This window comes from Trachypithecus francoisi, unplaced genomic scaffold (genome assembly GCF_009764315.1).
Source record: "Trachypithecus francoisi isolate TF-2019V2 unplaced genomic scaffold, Tfra_2.0 Lachesis_group11, whole genome shotgun sequence".
Taxonomy (NCBI): Eukaryota; Metazoa; Chordata; class Mammalia; order Primates; family Cercopithecidae; genus Trachypithecus; species Trachypithecus francoisi.
The window spans coordinates 77,023,658-77,042,364 of record NW_022681456.1 but is presented as its reverse complement, the minus strand read 5'-3'; the positions used below and the strand labels follow the sequence as shown (position 1 = coordinate 77,042,364).

At 47.0% G+C, this 18,707-nt stretch overlaps 1 protein-coding gene and 1 long non-coding RNA gene across 21 annotated transcripts in view; one reads left to right on the top strand and one right to left on the bottom strand.

The window, feature by feature from the left end:
- Positions 1–2,914: 2,914 nt before the first annotated feature.
- The window catches only part of R3HDM2 (R3H domain containing 2), a 189,561-nt gene continuing 173,768 nt past the window's right edge, over positions 2,915–18,707 (bottom strand). For 7 of the 20 annotated variants that reach the window (XM_033221559.1, XM_033221568.1, XM_033221562.1 and 4 more), the window contains 6 exons: positions 17,125–17,225; positions 8,317–8,486; positions 7,450–7,597; positions 5,877–5,974; positions 5,457–5,541; positions 2,927–4,262 (listed from right to left, as the gene is read on the bottom strand). In XM_033221559.1, coding sequence (XP_033077450.1) covers positions 3,922–4,262; positions 5,457–5,541; positions 5,877–5,974; positions 7,450–7,597; positions 8,317–8,486; positions 17,125–17,225 — 943 coding nt within the window. In that variant the 3' untranslated portion in view covers positions 2,927–3,921. Of the gene's footprint in view, positions 4,263–5,456; positions 5,607–5,876; positions 5,975–7,449; positions 7,598–8,316; positions 8,487–17,124; positions 17,226–18,707 lie in introns of those variants that run through there. The other 13 variants (XM_033221566.1, XM_033221565.1, XM_033221560.1 and 10 more) reach the window with 4 other exon arrangements.
- LOC117089897 lies at positions 8,634–12,474 on the top strand. The gene is made up of 3 exons (XR_004439800.1): positions 8,634–8,724; positions 11,383–11,485; positions 11,876–12,474. It is a non-coding gene; the product is annotated as an uncharacterized LOC117089897 (long non-coding RNA).

The following is an 18,707-nucleotide window of genomic DNA, read 5'->3' as shown; positions in this document are numbered from 1 at the left end:
TGAGAAACACAGCTGACACAGAGAAATTGGACACTGAGAGGTCTGGGGCAGGGCCGGACCCTAACTCCTCCCATCCCTCCAGAGCTGCTGTTCCTTCATTCTTCATCTAAGGTGAACAGGTGAATAATGGCCGAATTCAGGAAGGGACAGTTTCTGTTCATGCTCATATAACATTTAAAGGGACTTATTTTTATTTTTCACTTATTTTTTGAGACAGGGTTAAAAAAAAAAAGACTAATTTGAACTCATAGTGCTCTCCTATCAGCCATACTAGATGGCTTTCTTTTCTTTTTTTTTTTTGAGACAGAGTCTTGCTCTTGTCACCCAGGCTGGAGTGCAATGAAGTGATCCGGGCTCACTGCAACCTCCCAGGTTCAAGCAATTCTCCCGCCTCAGCCTCCTAAGTAGCTGGGGATTACAGGCACCCACAACCATGCCCAGGTAATGTTTGTATTTTTAGTAGAGACGGGGTTTCACCATGTTGGCCAGGTTGGTCTCAAACCCCTGACCTCAGGTGATCCGCCTGCCTCGGCCTCCCAAAGTGCTAGGATTACAGGCGTGAGCCACCGTGCATGGTTAGATTGCTTTTTATCTGTGGGTGGTTGGAGAAGTACTTTGCTATCCTGTAAGAAAGTGAAGAATGTGTAGTATTGCTTCATTCCCTCCATCAGCTCCCAGAGACATCTCCCCACCCTCCTTCTTGCAAAATTTTGTCCTCAGGGTGAAGGGAATTACCAGGGCTATTAAAAAGGGCCAGTTAACACTGGACAGAAGGATATAGCTGCCACATAAGGAATTTTTAAAATCATTTCTAAGTAATGTCCCCTTCCTCATGAGAACTGCAAACTCTTAAAGGTAGGATGGCCAACCTCACACTTCCTAACCCCTTTTGATTCCCTGATTCCATCTCCCACCTTTGATGACTCAGTATATAACTGATGGATCAAGGAGACAGATGCCATTCTGATCTCACAGGGGTTTACCCTTCTCCTACTCTTTGGGCTGTGACATAGATGAAAGAGGAGATACTCCTATCTCAGGGGAGAGCAATTTAGAGGTAGCAATGCAGTGCTGCTTTATTCCTTGTATCTGTAAGAAATAAAGGACTGTGTTGGAGACTGAGTCTGGCAAGCTCCTGTAGGACCGTGGTTAGGGATACAGCTACTTGAACCCAAGAGATTTCCAGGGCAATATGCTTTGTCATTCTCACCCACTACTTTTTTTTTTTTTTTCTATTTAAGGGGGAAGTTTGAAAAGGGTGTGCAGGGTGGTTCTGACTCTGCAGTTTCTTTAATGGCCCTGCTCTGACAGACTGCAGAACAACAGGGCTTGCTTTGAGATGCTCTAAAGGAAAAGCTGCATCTTGCAGGCAAGATGACTTCTGCTTTCCCCTTTTTTCAGCCACACAGGACAGGGACTGCTGAGCATGTTTGGATAATATAGCATCTTGGCAGTGCGAATTCAGTTGCTGTAGCTTTTTTTTTTTTTTTTTTTTTTTTGAGACGGAGTCTCGCTCTGTCACCCAGGCTGGAGTGCAGTGGCCGGATCTCAGCTCACTGCAAGCTCCGCCTCCCGGGTTCACGCCATTCTCCTGCCTCAGCCTCCCAAGTAGCTGGGACTACAGGCGCCTGCCAACGCGCCCGGCTAGTTTTTTGTATTTTTTAGTAGAGACGAGGTTTCACCATGTTAGCCAGGATGGTCTCGATCTCCTGACCTCGTGATCCGCCCGCCTCGGCCTCCCAAAGTGCTGGGATTACAGGCTTGAGCCACCGCGCCCGGCCGGCTGTAGCTTTTATTGTAATAAACATCTGCTTCTGTCCCTGACAGGTAAAACCCAATCCTCTGGCTTTAGGATTAAAGAAAGGCGACCAGGCGCAGTGGCTCACGCCTGTAATCCCAGCACTTTGAGAGGCCGAGGTGGGTGGATCACAAGGTCAGGAGTTCGAGACCAGCCTGGCCAACATGGTGAAACCCTGTCTCAACTAAATATACAAAAAGTAGCTGGGCACAGTGGTGCATGCCTGTAGTCCCAGTTACTTGGGAGGCTGAGGCAGAAGAATTGCTTGAACTCGGGAGGTGAAGGTTGCAGTGAGCTGAGATCATGCCACTGCACTCCAGCATGGGCGACAGGGCGAGACTCTGTCTCAAACAAACAAAAACAAAAACAAACAAACAAAAAACCCTACAGGGTTTTCAGAAGATGAGCTGGGCTGGGAGCAGTGGCTCATGCCTGTAATCACAGCACTTTGGGAGGCCAAGGCGGGGCATCACTTGAGCCCAGGAGTTCAAGACCAGCCTGGGCAACATGGTGAAACCCTGTCTCTACCAAAAATACCAAATAAATAAATAAGAAGAAGAAGAAGAAGAAGGAGAAGAAGAAGGCATGGTGGATCGCACCTGTAATCCCAGCTACTCAGGAGACCGAGGCACAAGAATCACTTGAATACGGGAGGCCGCTGCAGTCAGCTGAGATCTGCCACTGCACTCCAGCCTGGGTGACAGAGCAAGACCCTATCTCAAAGCTCAACTACAAGGGCCCTAAATGAGTACCACAGTACCACAGAATTAATAGTCTGGAAGGAAACTTAGAGGTCACCTAGTAAGACCAAGTCTCTTATTTTACTGATATGGACACAGATCCAGAGTTGAGAAGTGATATGCTCGATGAATCGCAGTGGCAGGTTTTGGGAGAGCCCAAAACCATGGTCCCATTAGAGATCCAGCCATCTGTCAGAACCGTGTACAGGGAAGAGGATGAGACAGAGGGAATTGTGTTAAAAATAGTGTGCGTATGCTAGAGAAAGCCATCCCAACCTACAACAAACACCTCCAACAGCTGTAGGACTATACCTACCCAGGGCCTCCAACCCTTTTTACCCATACCAGGGTGGCAACAGAGAAACAGTGACTGATGTCCAGTGACAGATTTTTTTTTATATATATTTAAAAACAAAACCAACCTCCCCCCAAGTAACCCCCAAACAAACAAAAAACCAGATTAAATAAAATTTACAGTGAATATACCCAGCAAACATCTGTATGTGCAATTAAATACTGTGTCTGTTACTGCGGCACGAACCTCAAACAATATACAAGTGTTCTGGGGGGGGCCAGGGGAGTCCCAAGTTTTAACTCTGTGGGGTCTAGGAAGACAACATGGGGAAGTGAGAGAATGGGGAACTCAATTTTGTTTATCTTAATTCTGTCCATATAAATATATTCATAAAGACCAAAAAAGGAAAGGAAGCTTGGGATGTTAAGGTAATAGGAGGAGAGTGTGGGACTTTCCCAATTCTACCTGACCAAAATTATGAGAGAAATTAATTTTATGATGGGAGAAGAGATTTAAAAAATGATAGAAGAGGATGGGGGCCGGGCACAGTGGCTCACACCTGTAATCCCAGCACTTTGGGAGGCCAAGGCGGGCGGATCACCTGAGGTCAGGAGATTGAGACCAGCCTGGCCAATATGGTGAAACTCCGTCTCTACTAAAAATACAAAAATTAGCCAGGCATGGTGGCGCATGTCTGTAGTGCCAGCTACTTGGGAGACTGAGGCAGAAGAATCACTTGAACCCAGAAGCTGGAGGCTGCAGTGAGCCAAGATCGTGCCACTGCACTCCAGCTTGGGCGACAAGAGTGAAACTCCGTCTCAAAAAAAAAAAAAAGAAGAGGATAGGATGGGAAGAAGAGTGATGCAAGGGTGAGGGTCAACCAGGGAAAAAGAGGGGACCCATGGCAGGGGAGCAAGAAGGAGTCCAATGCCATGTGGGTATTTGTCTATTTCCATCTTCATCACTGTCTTAGGCTCCAGTTTAACATCAGTCTCCTTACTTGCCTCTGTCCATGGTCTGTCAGGATCCTTCAACCCCCTCCACCCTGCCCTTGCTCCTTCTGTGGCAGTCCCTTTCCCCTCCTCCATTTATTGGGAGCTGGCTCGCTCCAGGATCCTCAGGTCATAGTTCTTTTTGGCCATTCGAAGTTTGAAGCGACTCACGGAGTTGTTGAGACGAAGGGAGGCATTTTGGGCAGCCAGGGGGCTGGGGAACACAGCCACAATGGTGTACAAGGCAGCGAGGTCCGAGTGGCGGCCATTCTCAGCAGTCCCACTGTTGTCCCCCCCACCCCCTCCAGGCAGCCCCTGAGCATCCTTGAGCCACTGGATCTTGGCGCCGGACATGGAGAGCTGCGTGAAGAGTTTGTCCGCCTCGGTACGGGTGATGCCCTCAGGGAGATCTGTCACCTCCAGCACCCGCCCCAGGACTGGAAGGGGAGGAGAGAGGATATGGTTGTGAGACGAATAGGACAGGAAGGACTGGACAGCAGCCCGGCAGATAAGTGTCCAGCTGACCAAATCTGTATACAATGTTTTCAAAAGTCTGGCCTTTCTCTCTTAGCCCTTTCTTCCCCTTCCCACTATCCCAGCTCTGATCAGGGCAACTAGGAGAAAAACAATTGAACCTTTTTCTCCTAGCCCAGAGATGTAGGCAAGAAGGGACTAGGAATCAGAATCCCGGGTTTCTGAGCTAAGAACCTATACATCAGTTCTCTCATAAGGTGCTATTGCTATGAAGAAAATGTGGCTTTTGCTAATGTTCTTTAACAATAATGTATCAATCTGAAATATGTTCCATAGTTCCCTTCCCACTCAGAGGCTGGCTCAAATAGATTCTTCCTTCTTATCATCTCAGGAAGTCAGTTTCCCTTCCTTTCCTTTCCTTGTTTAGGAAATTGCTCCAAATCCCAAGACAGATCTTGTTCACCTAGTGGGAGGCTTGCAGGATGAGAGTTCCTCCCCCATATTCTCTACCAATCTTCTCCTAAACTGGGTCTAGGACTACCAAAGGTAGATGTTGTAGATTAGGGACAGGACACTAATTAGAAAACTCTGTTGCCGGGCGCGGTGGCTCAAGCCTGTAATCCCAGCACTTTGGGAGGCCGAGGCGGGCGGATCACGAGGTCAGGAGATCGAGACCCTCCTGGCTAACACGGTGAAACCCTGTCTCTACTAAAAATACAAAAAACTAGCCGGGCGCGGTGGCGGGCACCTGTAGTCCCAGCTAATCGGAGGCTGAGGCGGGAGAATGGCAGGAACCCGGGAGGCAGAGCTTGCAGTGAACCGAGATCGCGCCACTGCACTCCAGCCTGGGCGACACAGCGAGACTCCGTCTCAAAAAAAAAAAAAAAGAAAAAAAAAAGAAAACTCTTTGTTAATAAGAGGCAACTCCCATAATTGTGTTATTCCCACTTTTTACCATGATCTTCCTCAGAATCTGAGATGGCTTGGTAAGGAGGATTGAGATACTTCACTTCTCTAGTTTCTGCTTGCTTTTGAGCACAAAGGGTCCCACTTCCACTCCCCATCCTAAGCTGGCTTTTCCCACCCATGCTGGACTGGTAGTTAAGGGCTGGAAGGGTGGGCACCTTCTCTTGGGGATTCAGCATCCTGTGACTCACCAACATCTGCTGTCCCCAGGTCAGTGGAGGCAGATTTGAGTGCTTGTCTCTTGCCCCGGTTTCCATGCTTCAATCCACTCTGTCCCTTCAACATTTGAAAGACGACTCTCATCCCATGTAAACAACATTGACTTGCATCACAATGTCTGCCTGAGAGATTGTGGAGTAGCACCAACCCAGAGGACCCCACCCCACCAGGCAGTCAGGTTGGCCATGGAGCAGCAACTCAGAAACAAAGAGCCCCTCCCTCTTGGCATGGGGGTCGGGTGGGAGACATGAGTACAGGAGGTAGGGCAAGGATCCTGCTCTGTTCATTCTGTGTTATTTCCCTTGCACACCCAGCTGGCTGAAGCTCAGAGACAGGCATCCAAATAAGAAGGGGGGTCTGACGGCCCTACAGTTGCTGGTGGACACCCTTACCTGGTGCACCGTGTAAGTTGACTGGCCATGGAGCAAGGGAGGGCAGATGGACAGATTGTACTGTAATGGCTGGCCCAAAAGGGAGTAGCGCCCATCACCTAGGGAGTAAGAGCAATTGGTTTTCTGGGAGCTTAAGCTTCATAGTATGACTTTTATAAGACTTAAAGGGGCTTTGGAGATAGACAGCAACAATGCATGCTATTCCTAATTTTCTATGATGGAAATGCCCATGTGACTGGTATAAGAGATGTTTCTCTTCCTAAATCCTTTGGCTGTCAACTGTATCTCACAGACAAATGGGACTAGTAGGTCCCATCATCCTTGAAGAAAGGCTCTATCCATTGTAGACAACAGTCCTATGAAAATGACCAGCGAAGAAACTTACAAACTGTTATGCATGTCTTTTATCTCTCTCTCTCTCTTTTCTTTTTTTTGAGACAGAGTTGCACTCATCACCCAGGCTGGAGTGCAATGGCATGATCTTGGCTCACTGCAACCTCTGCCTCCTAGGAAGCGATTCTCCTGCTTCAGCTTCCCGAGTAGCTGGGATTACAAGCATGTGCCACCACCCCTGGCTAATTTTTTTTTAAATTTTTAGTAGAGACAGGGTTTCACCACGTTGGCCAGGCTGGTCTCGAACTCCTGACCTCAGGTGATCCACCTGCCCTGGCCTCCCAAAGTTCTGGGATTACAGGTGTGAGCCACCGCGCCTGGCTGTCTTATATCTCTTACATAGATTCTCCCAACCCCTAAACCCAGGGTTCAACCTTCCGACTCGTGAGAGACAATGCAAGTACAGTAGACAAGAGCATAGACTTGGAGCCAGACTGCCTAGGTTAAAATAGTGGCTCTGTTACTGGAAATACGATGTTGGGTATTTTTTTTCCCTCATTAATGTTGCTGGAAAGGTTAAACAAATATAAGACACGTAAGCATTTATAGCGATGCCTGGTACATATTAAGTACCATTAAGTGTTATCTATTATTGATAAATATTATATTTCAGAGCACTTTAAAGTTTTTAAACTACATTCTCATTTTTATACTGCTTGTGACAGCTAGGGCAGAAAGCAGATAAAATTCCCATCTTACATGTGATTAACCCCATTTTATAGACTAGGAACTGAGGTCTAGTTCTGAGTTTAATTAACTTGTTGAACATCGCGAAGCTAGTTAGTGGTGAGACTGGAACTTCTGAAACCAAATCTAGTGTTTCCTTTTCTAAGACCATACTGTTTCTTACAAAGGCCCACATTCCCAGCCCTCAGACTTAGTACTGATGTTAGGTTAAACTCTTTGGTCATTAGAAAGTTCAGTGAACTTATTTTCCCCAGCTCTTTTCACCTACTTGGTTGTAAGTACTAAGTATGTAAAGAAGGCTAAAGAAAGTTAAGTATGGACGGCACTAGAGAGTGGCAAGTGTCCAAGACCTATACAGGGATGTTAAGTTAGCTCCCAGAACTGGATCATCCACATTGGTCCCCTGCCTGTTGTTACTCTTTCAATCTCTGCAATTGGGAATGGGATGTGAAAGGTGAATTCCACAGCAGCCAGCACTAATCTAACCCCCTACCCTGTGCTGGACCCCCAGGCCGGGGGAACTGTGTGAGGACAGGCAGGGGACTGAGTCCTGTGCAGACGCTGCTGAGGCTGGTGACAGGAGAGGGTGCTGGAGACTGGGTAGGAGATGTGACAGGGCTGCTGCTCATTTGTGTGTTGGCCTGTGGAAAAGAGGAGCACACGATAAACATCAAACATTACCCTCTGGATATTCCCATGGCTTAGCTTAAAATTCACCTCTCTCAGGAAATCAGTTTCTCTTGCTGAACTCTGCCAAAGTCAGATTCTTCCTTCAAACTGCAACCTCAGACCTTAATTCATTTATGCTATTTTATTTTTATTTTATTTTTTTGAGATGGAGTCTTGCTCTATTACCCAGGCAGGCTGGAGTGCAGCAGTGCAATGTTGGCTCACTGCAACCTACACCTCCCGGGTTCAAGCGATTCTCCTGCCTCTCAGCCTTCTGAGTAGCTGCGATTACAGGTGCCCACCACCACGCCGGGCTAATTTTTTACTTTTTAGTAGAGATGGGGTATCACCATGTTGGTCTCAAACTCCTGACATCAAGTGATCCTCCCGCCTCATCCTCCCAAAGTGCTGGGATTACAGGTGTGAGCCACCGTGCCCAGCCCATTTATGTTATTTTAATATCCACTTCTGGCACATTGATTTAAGTATTCTCTGAGCATTTTCAAGTGTATATCCCATCTGCCACCTTAGATATTAGGTTCCTTAAAAGAAGATGCTCTCTGTTTCTTGTGTTTCTCTCCAAAAAGTACCCAGGAAAAGATACGTAAAAGAGGCTGCTCAGTCAATAGCAAACATTGCACCCTGGGAAGAATAAGGTCATCTCCTTGCCAAGGCTGAGTGCTGCACTCACCTGGGGGCTGCTGTCAGGACTGTACAGGTCTCCAGGCTTCTGCCCCCGCTGGTCCATGCTGTAGTATTTACAATGACTCCACTGGACCATGGATGGGTTCTGAGGGGGCTGAGGTCCATTAGGGACATTCAGCTGCATGACCACCACACCTGGTCCAGAAGGTGACACTCCTGAAGGGCAGGAAGAAAACGGTTATAAATTCAAACTGTATTTTTGCCTTCCAGCTAGCCCTGAGTGGGAAAGCAGCAAACAAATCCACCCATTGCCTCAGGGTCACTCAAGCTACATCTTGCCAGGAACCTGAGATGGCTGCTGATGTGGCTTCTGACTCTATCTTCTCAAACCAGTAGAAGTTTGAGGGGAAGGAATATGAGCCCCAGATGCCAGTGTTCCCCTGGCCTTCACCTGGTGAGGGGTACTTTGGTATGCTTGGCAGAAAACTACTCCATTCTGTCAATACTGGCTATAACCAAATGCCCAGGTCAGAATGCTCAAATGTCTAGGTATTGTACGGGTTCTGGTCTGGGTCATGGGCCAGGGCTGCAGACACGTGCAGGCTTTTCTGGTAATGGCTGTAGATAAGCCAGTGACCTCTGGTTGTTCTGGAGAAGATAAATGTACACAGTTTTACTATGCCAGACCCAGAAAGTATGTCTTGGCCAAGAATGGGGTAAGTTGGGAAATATTTCAAGCAGAGGGAACGGCATGGAGATGTATGTCATATTCAGGAAATGACAAATGATTCAAGGTGCTAAGACACAGGGGCCATGTAGGGGAAGCAGTAGGAGATGAGACACGTTTATTTAACAAACACTTATTGAACACTTGCTATGTGCTAGTTCCTATGTTGGGCACTGAGTGTACAAGAAATAAGGCTGCCCCTGTCCTGATAGAATGGACAGTCTATTAAGGAGTCAGACATTAAACAAATAGTTGGTGTCAGAGTTTGAAGCACATTCTGGTAAGATGTTTGAACTTTATCCTGTAGATGTTGGGAGACCTATGCTTTGGAGAGGTAACACAAATGGCCAAATGTAGGATAGCTAGGGAGAGAGACTAGTAGCAAGAAAGATCATTTAGGAAGCTACTGAAGGTCGGGCACAATGGCTCATGGCTATAATCCCAGCACTTTGGGAAGCCAAGGCAGGTGGACTGCTTGAGCCCAGGAGTTCAAGACTAGCCTGGGCAACATGGTGAAACCCTGTCTCTACAGAAAATACAAAAATTAGCTGGGCATGGTGGCATGCACCTGTAGTCTCAGCAACTCAGGAGGCTGAGGTGAGAGGATCACGTGAGCCTGGGAGGTCAAGGCTGCAGTGAGCCGTGATTATGCCATTGCACTCCAGACTGGGTGACAGAATGAGACCCTGTCTCAAAAAAAAAAAAAGCCTGCTGAAACAGAATGAAGAGATTTGGAATTAGGGCAATGCCAGCAGGAATGGAGTGAGAGTCAGACCTTCTGAAGGTTACACTGACAGGTTCAAGTGATTGACTGAATGCGACCTTGAGGTTTTGGCACTAGCAACCATGGAGAGACTCACCCTCCCACAGGGTGGGAGAAGGAAAGGCCTTAATAAGGAGGTACATTAAGACCCAAATCTTCATAGTGAAAAGCAAGATAAAGAGTCAGGGTCAAACAGTTTGATGGACAGTCCCTGCTGGGAGGGATGGGCTGGAGCTCTGCTTCCCGGCAAGGGACTGTCTAGAGTGAGGGTTTGTTCCTGACCTCCCAGGCTATATTCCTGTTGAGGCTGAGTTCACATGTGGGTGGTGGTGGAGAAATGGAAATTGGAGTTACTAGCTTGAAAACCTGCTGCAATGCTGCTGTTTCTTTTTTTTTTTTTTTTTTTTTTTTTTTTTTTTTTTTTTTTTTTTTTTTTGAGGCGGAGTCTCGCTCTGTCGCCTGGACTGGAGTGCAGTGGCCGGATCTCAGCTCACTGCAAGCTCCATCTCCCAGGTTTACGCCATTCTCCTGCCTCAGCCTCCCGAGTAGCTGGGACTACAGGCGCCGCCACCTCGCCCGGCTAGTTTTTTTGTATTTTAGTAGAGGCGGGGTTTCACCGTGTTAGCCAGGATGGTCTTGATCTCCTGACCTCGTGATCCGCCCGTCTCGGCCTCCAAAGTGCTGGGATTACAGGCTTGAGCCACCGCGCCCGGCCTATGCTGCTGTTTCATGGCTCGATGCTCCAGGGCTGCCACCGCCGTTGCCATCAAATTGCTTCCTGTGACGGGAAATGTTGCAGCCTCTGCCCTGGGCACCAGTCATGCTGGGAAGTGAGTTGATTGTTTTTCTCAGGTAGTATCAGTCAAAAGAAGGGAAAAGAAATGGTGGGAGGTCTGAGAGAGAAGCTCAGGAGACAAGATCTGTCATATCATATTCCCCAGCCAATTTGTACCCCTGATCCTCTAGGATTCATCCAATCAGAGAGCACAAACACTCAGTGCAACAGGCTCAGATATCCCCATCTCCTGCCAAGGTGGACAGAGTATTCATGGGCATAGATTGTAGTAGGGCCATAGGAAAACTGCACAGTTGTGGAGTGTCACGCATTTAACAACTCCCCCCTTACTGTAGTTTTTCTGGGCATTTTATTTCCCCATCCTAAGACTCGCTCACATCCTGTACCAACAAAACTGCAATTGACCTTATTCAAATACCTCATTGCTACCTGAGGGTCCAATGTAAGAATAATTAAATCTATTGTTTTTCTAGAAAGTAGCTCATAATCTGAGCCTAATGCTCAGGAAAGGTGGAGAAGGGGGTGAGTGTGTAGGAATAAGCATAAGCAAGGCAGTGGAAGCTCTTTCTAATACCAGCAGGTAGCCATTAGGAGCTATTAGGGAGGTCACAGGGAGAGGGAAACAAAACAAAGTCCTCGTATTATTATCTCTGATCCCAACAAAAACAAAGCCTGGGTTTTTAGTTGCAGCCTGTCCTGAGCTCCTCCCCACACTGAGTCCTCCCCTGCTGGCCTGAAGCATTGTTCCTTCACTTAGCTGAGGACATAGAGCACTACTCCACTGATGAGCTGATTTTTATGCTTCTCTTCCTTGATCCCAAAGCAGGTGGCATCTGTTAGCAGCTGAACTGTCGCTACTTCTTAATAGACGTGGCAAAAAAAACCCAAAAAAAACCCACTGCCCAGTGACAGCACTTCCATATAATCAGGTTGGGGGAAGGACCATGGGTTGGCAGCGGGTGGGAAGGGGGAGAGGGGGTTGAATAAGGAAATCAATTTCAGCTTGAAAGCTCTGAAAGGAGAGGGGACGTGTGAATGGCTTTTTAAGTGGCATCATTAAACCTGGGCAGAAAGGTCGATTGGGCACAGCAAACCGCATAAATACAAATAGATGACATTTATATCTGGCAGAATTGTTTTTTGTTTTTGTTTTTTTGTTTTTTTAAATCACTGAGGTAGAAGACTGATAGGCTTTCTTACCACCAGAAATCACATCTATGGAAAGGAATTGTTCAGAGAAATAAAATCCACAGGCATCTTTCCCAAATTAAAAGATAGAAACCAATAATATCTTGGTATTTTTCCTTTTTTTGGTGCAGGAGCAGGATATCTTCACTAAATGGAAGACAAAAGAGCAGTCTCAGCTTTGGAAACCCCTCAGCTAAACAATGAGCCAGTAAATATGTGAGAGGCTATTTCTGTATGCACTTCACTCTGTCCATGCTGCTGTGTCACTGTGAGTTGGGAGTCTCTGTACAGGTATCACTGCCATTTCATGTCTGCATGCATCTTCCCTAGACAAGAACCCCTGTAGAAACCTCAAGGGACCTGCAACTCATCATTTTAATGGGAGAAGTTTTTCCTGGGGTTAGAGTTATGTCTCATACTATAGTGAAGGAATTAAAGTTCAGGCCTGGGGCAACTACAAAAATGTATTAATAAACCAGAACAGTTGTTCCAGGAACAGCCAATCCTAATCCCTGTCTTTATTTTTGGAAAAGTGACCATGTTGCTACATGAGAGAAGGGCGGGTAACTGTCCTCTGAAGGTGACAGACGGGCCCTTGTGGGTTATGCCTGCGGTCTATCTTTTCAGTATAGGGTAAATGAGGCAGAAGAAGCACTTGTTTCCCTTTTTCCACTTCCTCTTAGATTTCCACAAGCAGGGATTAAAGACCTGTAAAATCGATGATATGGTGAATACAGTCTTTTAGATGATATGGGTAGAACACAAGGTCCCACTATCTAGGAAAAGTACAAGGGGTCAGTCAGAAGCCTAGGATCAACCAGGGTAACTAGGAACAAAGGAGATAAAACTGAGAAAATTCCAAAGAAACAAGGAAAACAGACGATAAAGAGGGATTCCCCATTTCTTTTGATGTGGGAAGCCTACGTTAATTATCTCTTTCTTCTAATCCTAGTCCAGATTTCTAGTGTTGCCAACTTCCAGAACTGTGGGTTTTTTTTGAGACGGAGTCTTGCTCTGTCACCCAGGCTGGAGTGCAGTGGCGCCATCTCGGCTCACTGCAAGCTCTGCCTCCCGGGTTCACGCCATTCTCCTGCCTCAGCCTCCCGAGTAGCTGGGACTACAGGCGCCCGCCACCTCGCCCGGCTAGTTTTTTGTATTTTTTAGTAGAGACGGGGTTTCATCATGTTAGCCAGGATGGTCTCGAACTCCTGACCTCGTGATCCGCCCGTCTCAGCCTCCCAAAGTGCTGGGATTACAGGCTTGAGCCACTGCGCCCGGCTGGCAGAACTGTGGTTTTTAGTGTACTTAAATTAACCTAGTATGACGGCCAGAGTAGGTAATGAAAAATTCTTTTCACTTGATTTGTTTATGGTTCAAAGACCTTGCATTTGAAGATGAATAGATGTAACCACAGTGACCCAATAGATATAAGGACATACCACAAAGGTGCACATACAAGTATACCTACAAGTACGTGCAGGAGAAAAAATGCTCTGCGGTACCCAGCACCACCACAGGCTACAGTGCTTCTTGGAGCTGCTTTCTGCAATTTCTATACCCCACTGGAAATTTTAAGGCCAAGTGCCCCTGGAGGACACTAGGAGAAACAGCCAGAGAGACCAATAACATAATAAAAATTAAGGACTTTTGAATTAAAAACCTCAGCCTGTATGAAGGCAGAAGTCATTGGTCCTTTTTTTTGTTTTGTTGTTTTGAGACAGTCTCGCTCTGTTGCCCAGGCTGGAGTGCAGTGGCGCAATCTCGGCTCACTGCAACCTCTGCCTCCTGGGTTCAAGCGATTCTTGTGCCTCAGTCTTCCAAGTAGCTGGGATTACAGACGTGCACCCCCATGCCCGGCTAATTTTTGTATTTTTAGTAGAGATGGGGTTTTGCCATGTTGGCCAGGCTGGCTGGTCTCGAACTCCTGGCCTCAAGTGATCCACTCTCGTTGGCCACCCAAAGTGATGGGATTACAGGCATGAAACACCCTGCCTGGCCTGGAAGTCATTGCTCCTTAAAGGTAAGAACTGATCATGTCTAATGAGTAAGATTAATTCTGGAATCTACTCCACAGCATCCAACATAGTGAGGATACAATCAATCTTCAAGTGAAAATAATCCATTTCTGAATGGGGAAAATTGACAAAATATCTCCCTCTCACCAGAAGAGGGCACTCTGACGTTCCCACGATAGAGTGGAAAGGAGATGGTTGGAGGCAAAATTCAGACTTCCTGCGCAGGCGGGCAGATCACCAGGTCAGATCAGGCCCATCCTGGCCAACATGGTGAAACCCAGTCTCTACTAAAAATTTAAAAATTAGCCAGGCGTGGCGGCATGCGCCTGTAATCCCAGCTACTCGGGAGGCTGAGGCAGGAGAACTGCTTGAACCCGGGAGGCGGAGGCTGCAGTGGCCGAGATTGCGCCACTGCACTCCAGCCTGGGCGACAGAGTCTGTCTCGAGAAAAAAAAAAAAAGACTTCCTTCCCAAGCTGGGCTGGGAAGGTGGCTCAACGCCTGTAATCCTAGCACTTTGCGAGGCCAAGGCGGGTGGATCACCTGAGGTCAGGAGTTCAAGACCAGTCTGGCCAACATGATGAAACCCCGCCTCTACTTAAAAAAAAAAAAAAAAAAATACAAAAACTAGCGGGGCGTGGTGGCAGGCGCCTGTAGTCCCAGCTACTCAGGAGGCTGAGGGAGGAGAACTGCTTGAACCTGGGAGGGGGAGGTTGCAGTGAGCCGAGATTGCGCCACTGCACTCCAGCCTGGGCAAAAGAGGGAGACTCTGTCTCAAAAAATATATATATAAAAAGAAAAGAAAAGAAAAAACAAAAGACTCCCTTTCGCCGGGCGCGGTGGCTCAAGCCTGTAATCCCAGCACTTTGGGAGGCTGAGATGGGTGGATCACGAGGTCAGGAGATCGAGACCATCCTGGCTAACACGGTGAAACCCCGTCTCTACTAAAAATACAAAAAACTAGCCGGGCGAGGTGGCGGGCGCCTGTAGTCCCAGCTACTCGGGAGGCTCAGGCAGGAGAATGGTGTGAACCCGGGAGGCGGAGCTTGCAGTGAGCTGAGATCCGGCCACTGCACTCCAGCCCGGGCGACAGAGCAAGACTCTGTCTCAAAAAAAAAAAAAGACTCCCTTCCTTCCAGATTTTGTGTGTGTGTGTGTGTGTGTTTTTTTTTTTGAGACAGGGTCTTGCTCTCCATGACAGGGTGACATCACTGTGATGCAGTGGCACCATCATAGCTCACTGCAGCCTCAAACACCTGGGCTCAAGTGATCCTCCTGCCTCAGTCTCTCAAGTAGCTGGGACAAACTAAAAGCACATGCCACCATGCCCAGCTAATTTTAAAAATTTTTGTAGAGATAGGGTCTTGCTTTGTTGCCCATGCTTGTCTTGAACTCCTGGCTTCAAGAAATTCTCCTGCCTTGGCCTCCCAAACTGCTGGGATTACAGGTGTGTACCACTGCACACAGCCCCCTGAAGTTTCTTTAACTGCAGTGCACTGCTATTTCAGAGTAGGGTGAAAGGGATACAAACAAGGGCAGCTGTACTTGTGTGTTAGGGGAATTCTTGGCAAAGGCAGTGAAAGGCTGCATGGCATAAACTTACTAACTTGGAATGGCTGGCCTCTTCAAAGAAGGCCTTTAGCTGTGTAACATGACGTCCATTTATTTTCCACTGGAGAGAAAGAAACTGAGTAAAAAATGTGTTGAAGACTCAGTATAGGATGCGGAAAGTCAAAAGATCCAAATTCAAGTTAGAGGATTGTGACTTTAGGCAAGTCATTTAATTTCTTTGAGTTTTAAATTTCCTCCTCACAAAGTTATAGTGAGAATTAAAATGTTACAATGTATGTGAGCACACACTAAAAGCTGCCAAACAAATCTAAGCTGTAGGCCGGGCGCAGTGGCTCAAGCCTGTAATCCCAGCACTTTGGGAGGCCGAGACGGGCGGATCACGAGGTCAGGAGATCGAGACCATCCTGGCTAACACGGTGAAACCCCGTCTCTACTAAAAAAAAAAAATACAAAAAAAAAAACAAAAAACAAAACAAATCTAAGCTGTAAGTTAAAAAGTATTTTATCAACTTCCCTCACACTTCCAAGAGAAAACAAATGCTGTCTATACGAAGGATAAGTACAGAAGACACAGGTCTTCTGTGTCTTCATTGCATGACCCAAAGGCATGTGAGTATAGTGCTAGATTCAGATAAAAAAAAAAAAAGGCAAAAAAAGAAAAAGAAAACCAAAGAAAACTAAGAATTCAGAGACATAGCTTTTCAGGGCTGAGGCAACAAATGTCATTTCTTTTTTTTTCCCCTAGAGACAGGGTCCCAACTCCCTATCTGGGTCCATTCAGGCCGGAGTGCAATGGCACGATCCCAACTCCTTACAGCCTCGACCCCCCAGGCTCAAGCGATTGTTCCGCTCAGACTCCTGAGTAGCTGTGACTACTGGGCGCATCACCATGCTTGGCTAGTTTTTTTGTTTGTTTGTTTTTTTGGAGACAGAGTCTCGCTCTGCTGCCTAGGCTGGAGTGCAGTGGCACCATCTAGGCTCACTGCAACCTCTGCCTCCTGGGTTCAAGCATTTCTCGTGCCTCAGCCTCCTGAGTAGCTAGGATTACAGGTGCACGCCACCATGCTCAGCTAATTTTTGTATTTTTAGTAGAAGTGGGGTTTCACCATGTTTGCCAGGCTGGTCTTGAACTCCTGACCTCAGGTGATCTGCCCGTCAAAGTGTTGGGATTACAGACGTGAGCCTCCGCACTCGGCCATAATATTTTTTTTTTTTTTTGAGACTGAGTCTTGCTCTGTTGCCCAGGCTGGAGTGCAGTGGCATGAGCTGCAACCTGTGCCTCCCAGGTTCAAATGATTCTCGTGCCTCAGCCTCCCGAGTAGCCAGATGACAAGTGTGCGCCACCATGCCTGGCTAATTTTTGTATTTTTAGTAGAGATGGGGTGTTTCGCCATGCTGGCCAGGCTGGTCTCAAACTCCTGGGCTCAAGTGATCCACCCGCCTTGGCCTCCCAAAGTGCTGGGATAAGCCACCATGCCTGGCCTTTTAAAAAAGTTTTTTAGTAGAGTCGAAGTCTTGCTGTGTTGCCCAGGCTGGTCTTAAACTCCTCAGCTGAAGTGATCCTCTTGCCTTGGCCTCCCAAAGTGCTGGGATTACAGGTGTCATCTTGAGAGGTCAGCTTCAGTACCCTTGGAAAACACCACCCAAGACTTTGTTTTTTCTTTGTGATGGAGTCACAGTGGGGACAGACCCAATACCTGAACTCTTTTTGCCCTTCCCAGCTCTAAAGCATAAGCCCTTCAGCAATGTTTGCTCTTGCCAGTGCCCAAGACCCGCAATTCTTTATCCTCTTACCTGAGTACTGCTGTGGCATCTGTGGTGGACTGCAGGGAGAGGGAGACTGAGGCATCTGGTACTGCTCAGAGCCAGGGGGTTGCAGAAACCCTACAGAAGGGCTGGGAAGACAGAGAAGAGACGAGTGGTGAAGCAGTAGAGGGACGAACACAGCTCCTGGCAAACAGCTGCTGCTTCCTGGTCCTCCCCTATGGGAAGCAGAGGCAGCTTCAAGCCATTCCCAGACCAATTTGCCATGCAATTTCTAAAATCACTCATCAGTTCAAAGTTAATTATATGTATTTGTACTTGATCATCTTTCAATTAAGAAGCTGCTAATCAGTGCTACAGATGGAATGTTAGCAACACATGCTCTTCCCAACACCGTGGAAACACCAGACACACATACATGCACATATGCACACACACAGATTACAAGAAACACAATAGAAACACAGACAAAGAGAGTGTCACAGACACAGACATAGAGTGCTAGAGAGAGATGGGTAAAACAAACAAACAAACACAAAAACTAAGGATTGCTAATTATTTTTGAACTGAAAAAAAAAAAAAAGTCAGCCAGGCACAGTGGCTTATGCCTGTAATCCCAGCACTTTGGGAGGCCAAGGCAGGCAGATCATGAGGTCAGGAATTCGAGACCAACCTGGTCAACATGGTAAAACCCCGTCTCTACTAAAAATACAAAAATTAGCTGGGCATGGTGGCACATACCTGTAGTCCCAGCTACCCAGGAGGCTGAGGCAGGAGAATTACTTGAACCCAGGAGATGGAGGTTGCAGTGAGCTGAGATTGTCATTGCACTCCAGCCTGGGTGACAAGAGCAAGACTCCATCTCAAAAAAAAAAAGAAAAAAGAAAAAAGAAAAGAAAAGAAAAGAAAAGTCAAAAACAAATATAGTCACATAAAGACAAATAGAAAAAAAACTCAAAACAACCTGGAGACATATATAGAAAAAGACAAAGGTAAATATACATACACTGGGAGACAGGCACACAGAAACACATGGAGTTGCCCAGACTCCAGTTCTTGTTCCACATCTGCCTCTAACTAGCTACGTGAATTTAGGTAAATTTTTTTTTGTCTTTTTTTTTTCCTTTTTGTGGAGAATGGGGTCTCGCTATATTACCCAGGCAGGTCTCGAACTCCTGGGCTCAAGCTATCCTCCCGCCTCTGCCTCCCTGAGAGCTGGGATTACAGGAGTGAGCCACCGCGCCCGGCGAATTTAGGTAAATTTTTTAACAGCCCTAGCTGGAATTTCCTCATTTAAAAATGAGAGAAAAATTAAACAAGGGGAGTCGACCAGATAATTTCTAAGGTGTCTTCTACCACTAAAAATTCTATTCATGATGACCTATATTCAGGTATATATAGATACAGAAATAGACACATCATCAGTTTCTTTTCTTTTTTTTTTTTTTTTGAGACGGAGTCTTGCTCTGCCGCCCAGGCAGGAGTGCAGTGGCGCGATCTCGGCTCACTGCAAACTCCGCCTCCCGGGTTCACGCCATTCTCCTGCCTGAGCCTCCCGAGTAGCTGGGACTACAGGCGCCCGCCACTACGCCCAGCTAATTTTTTGTATTTTT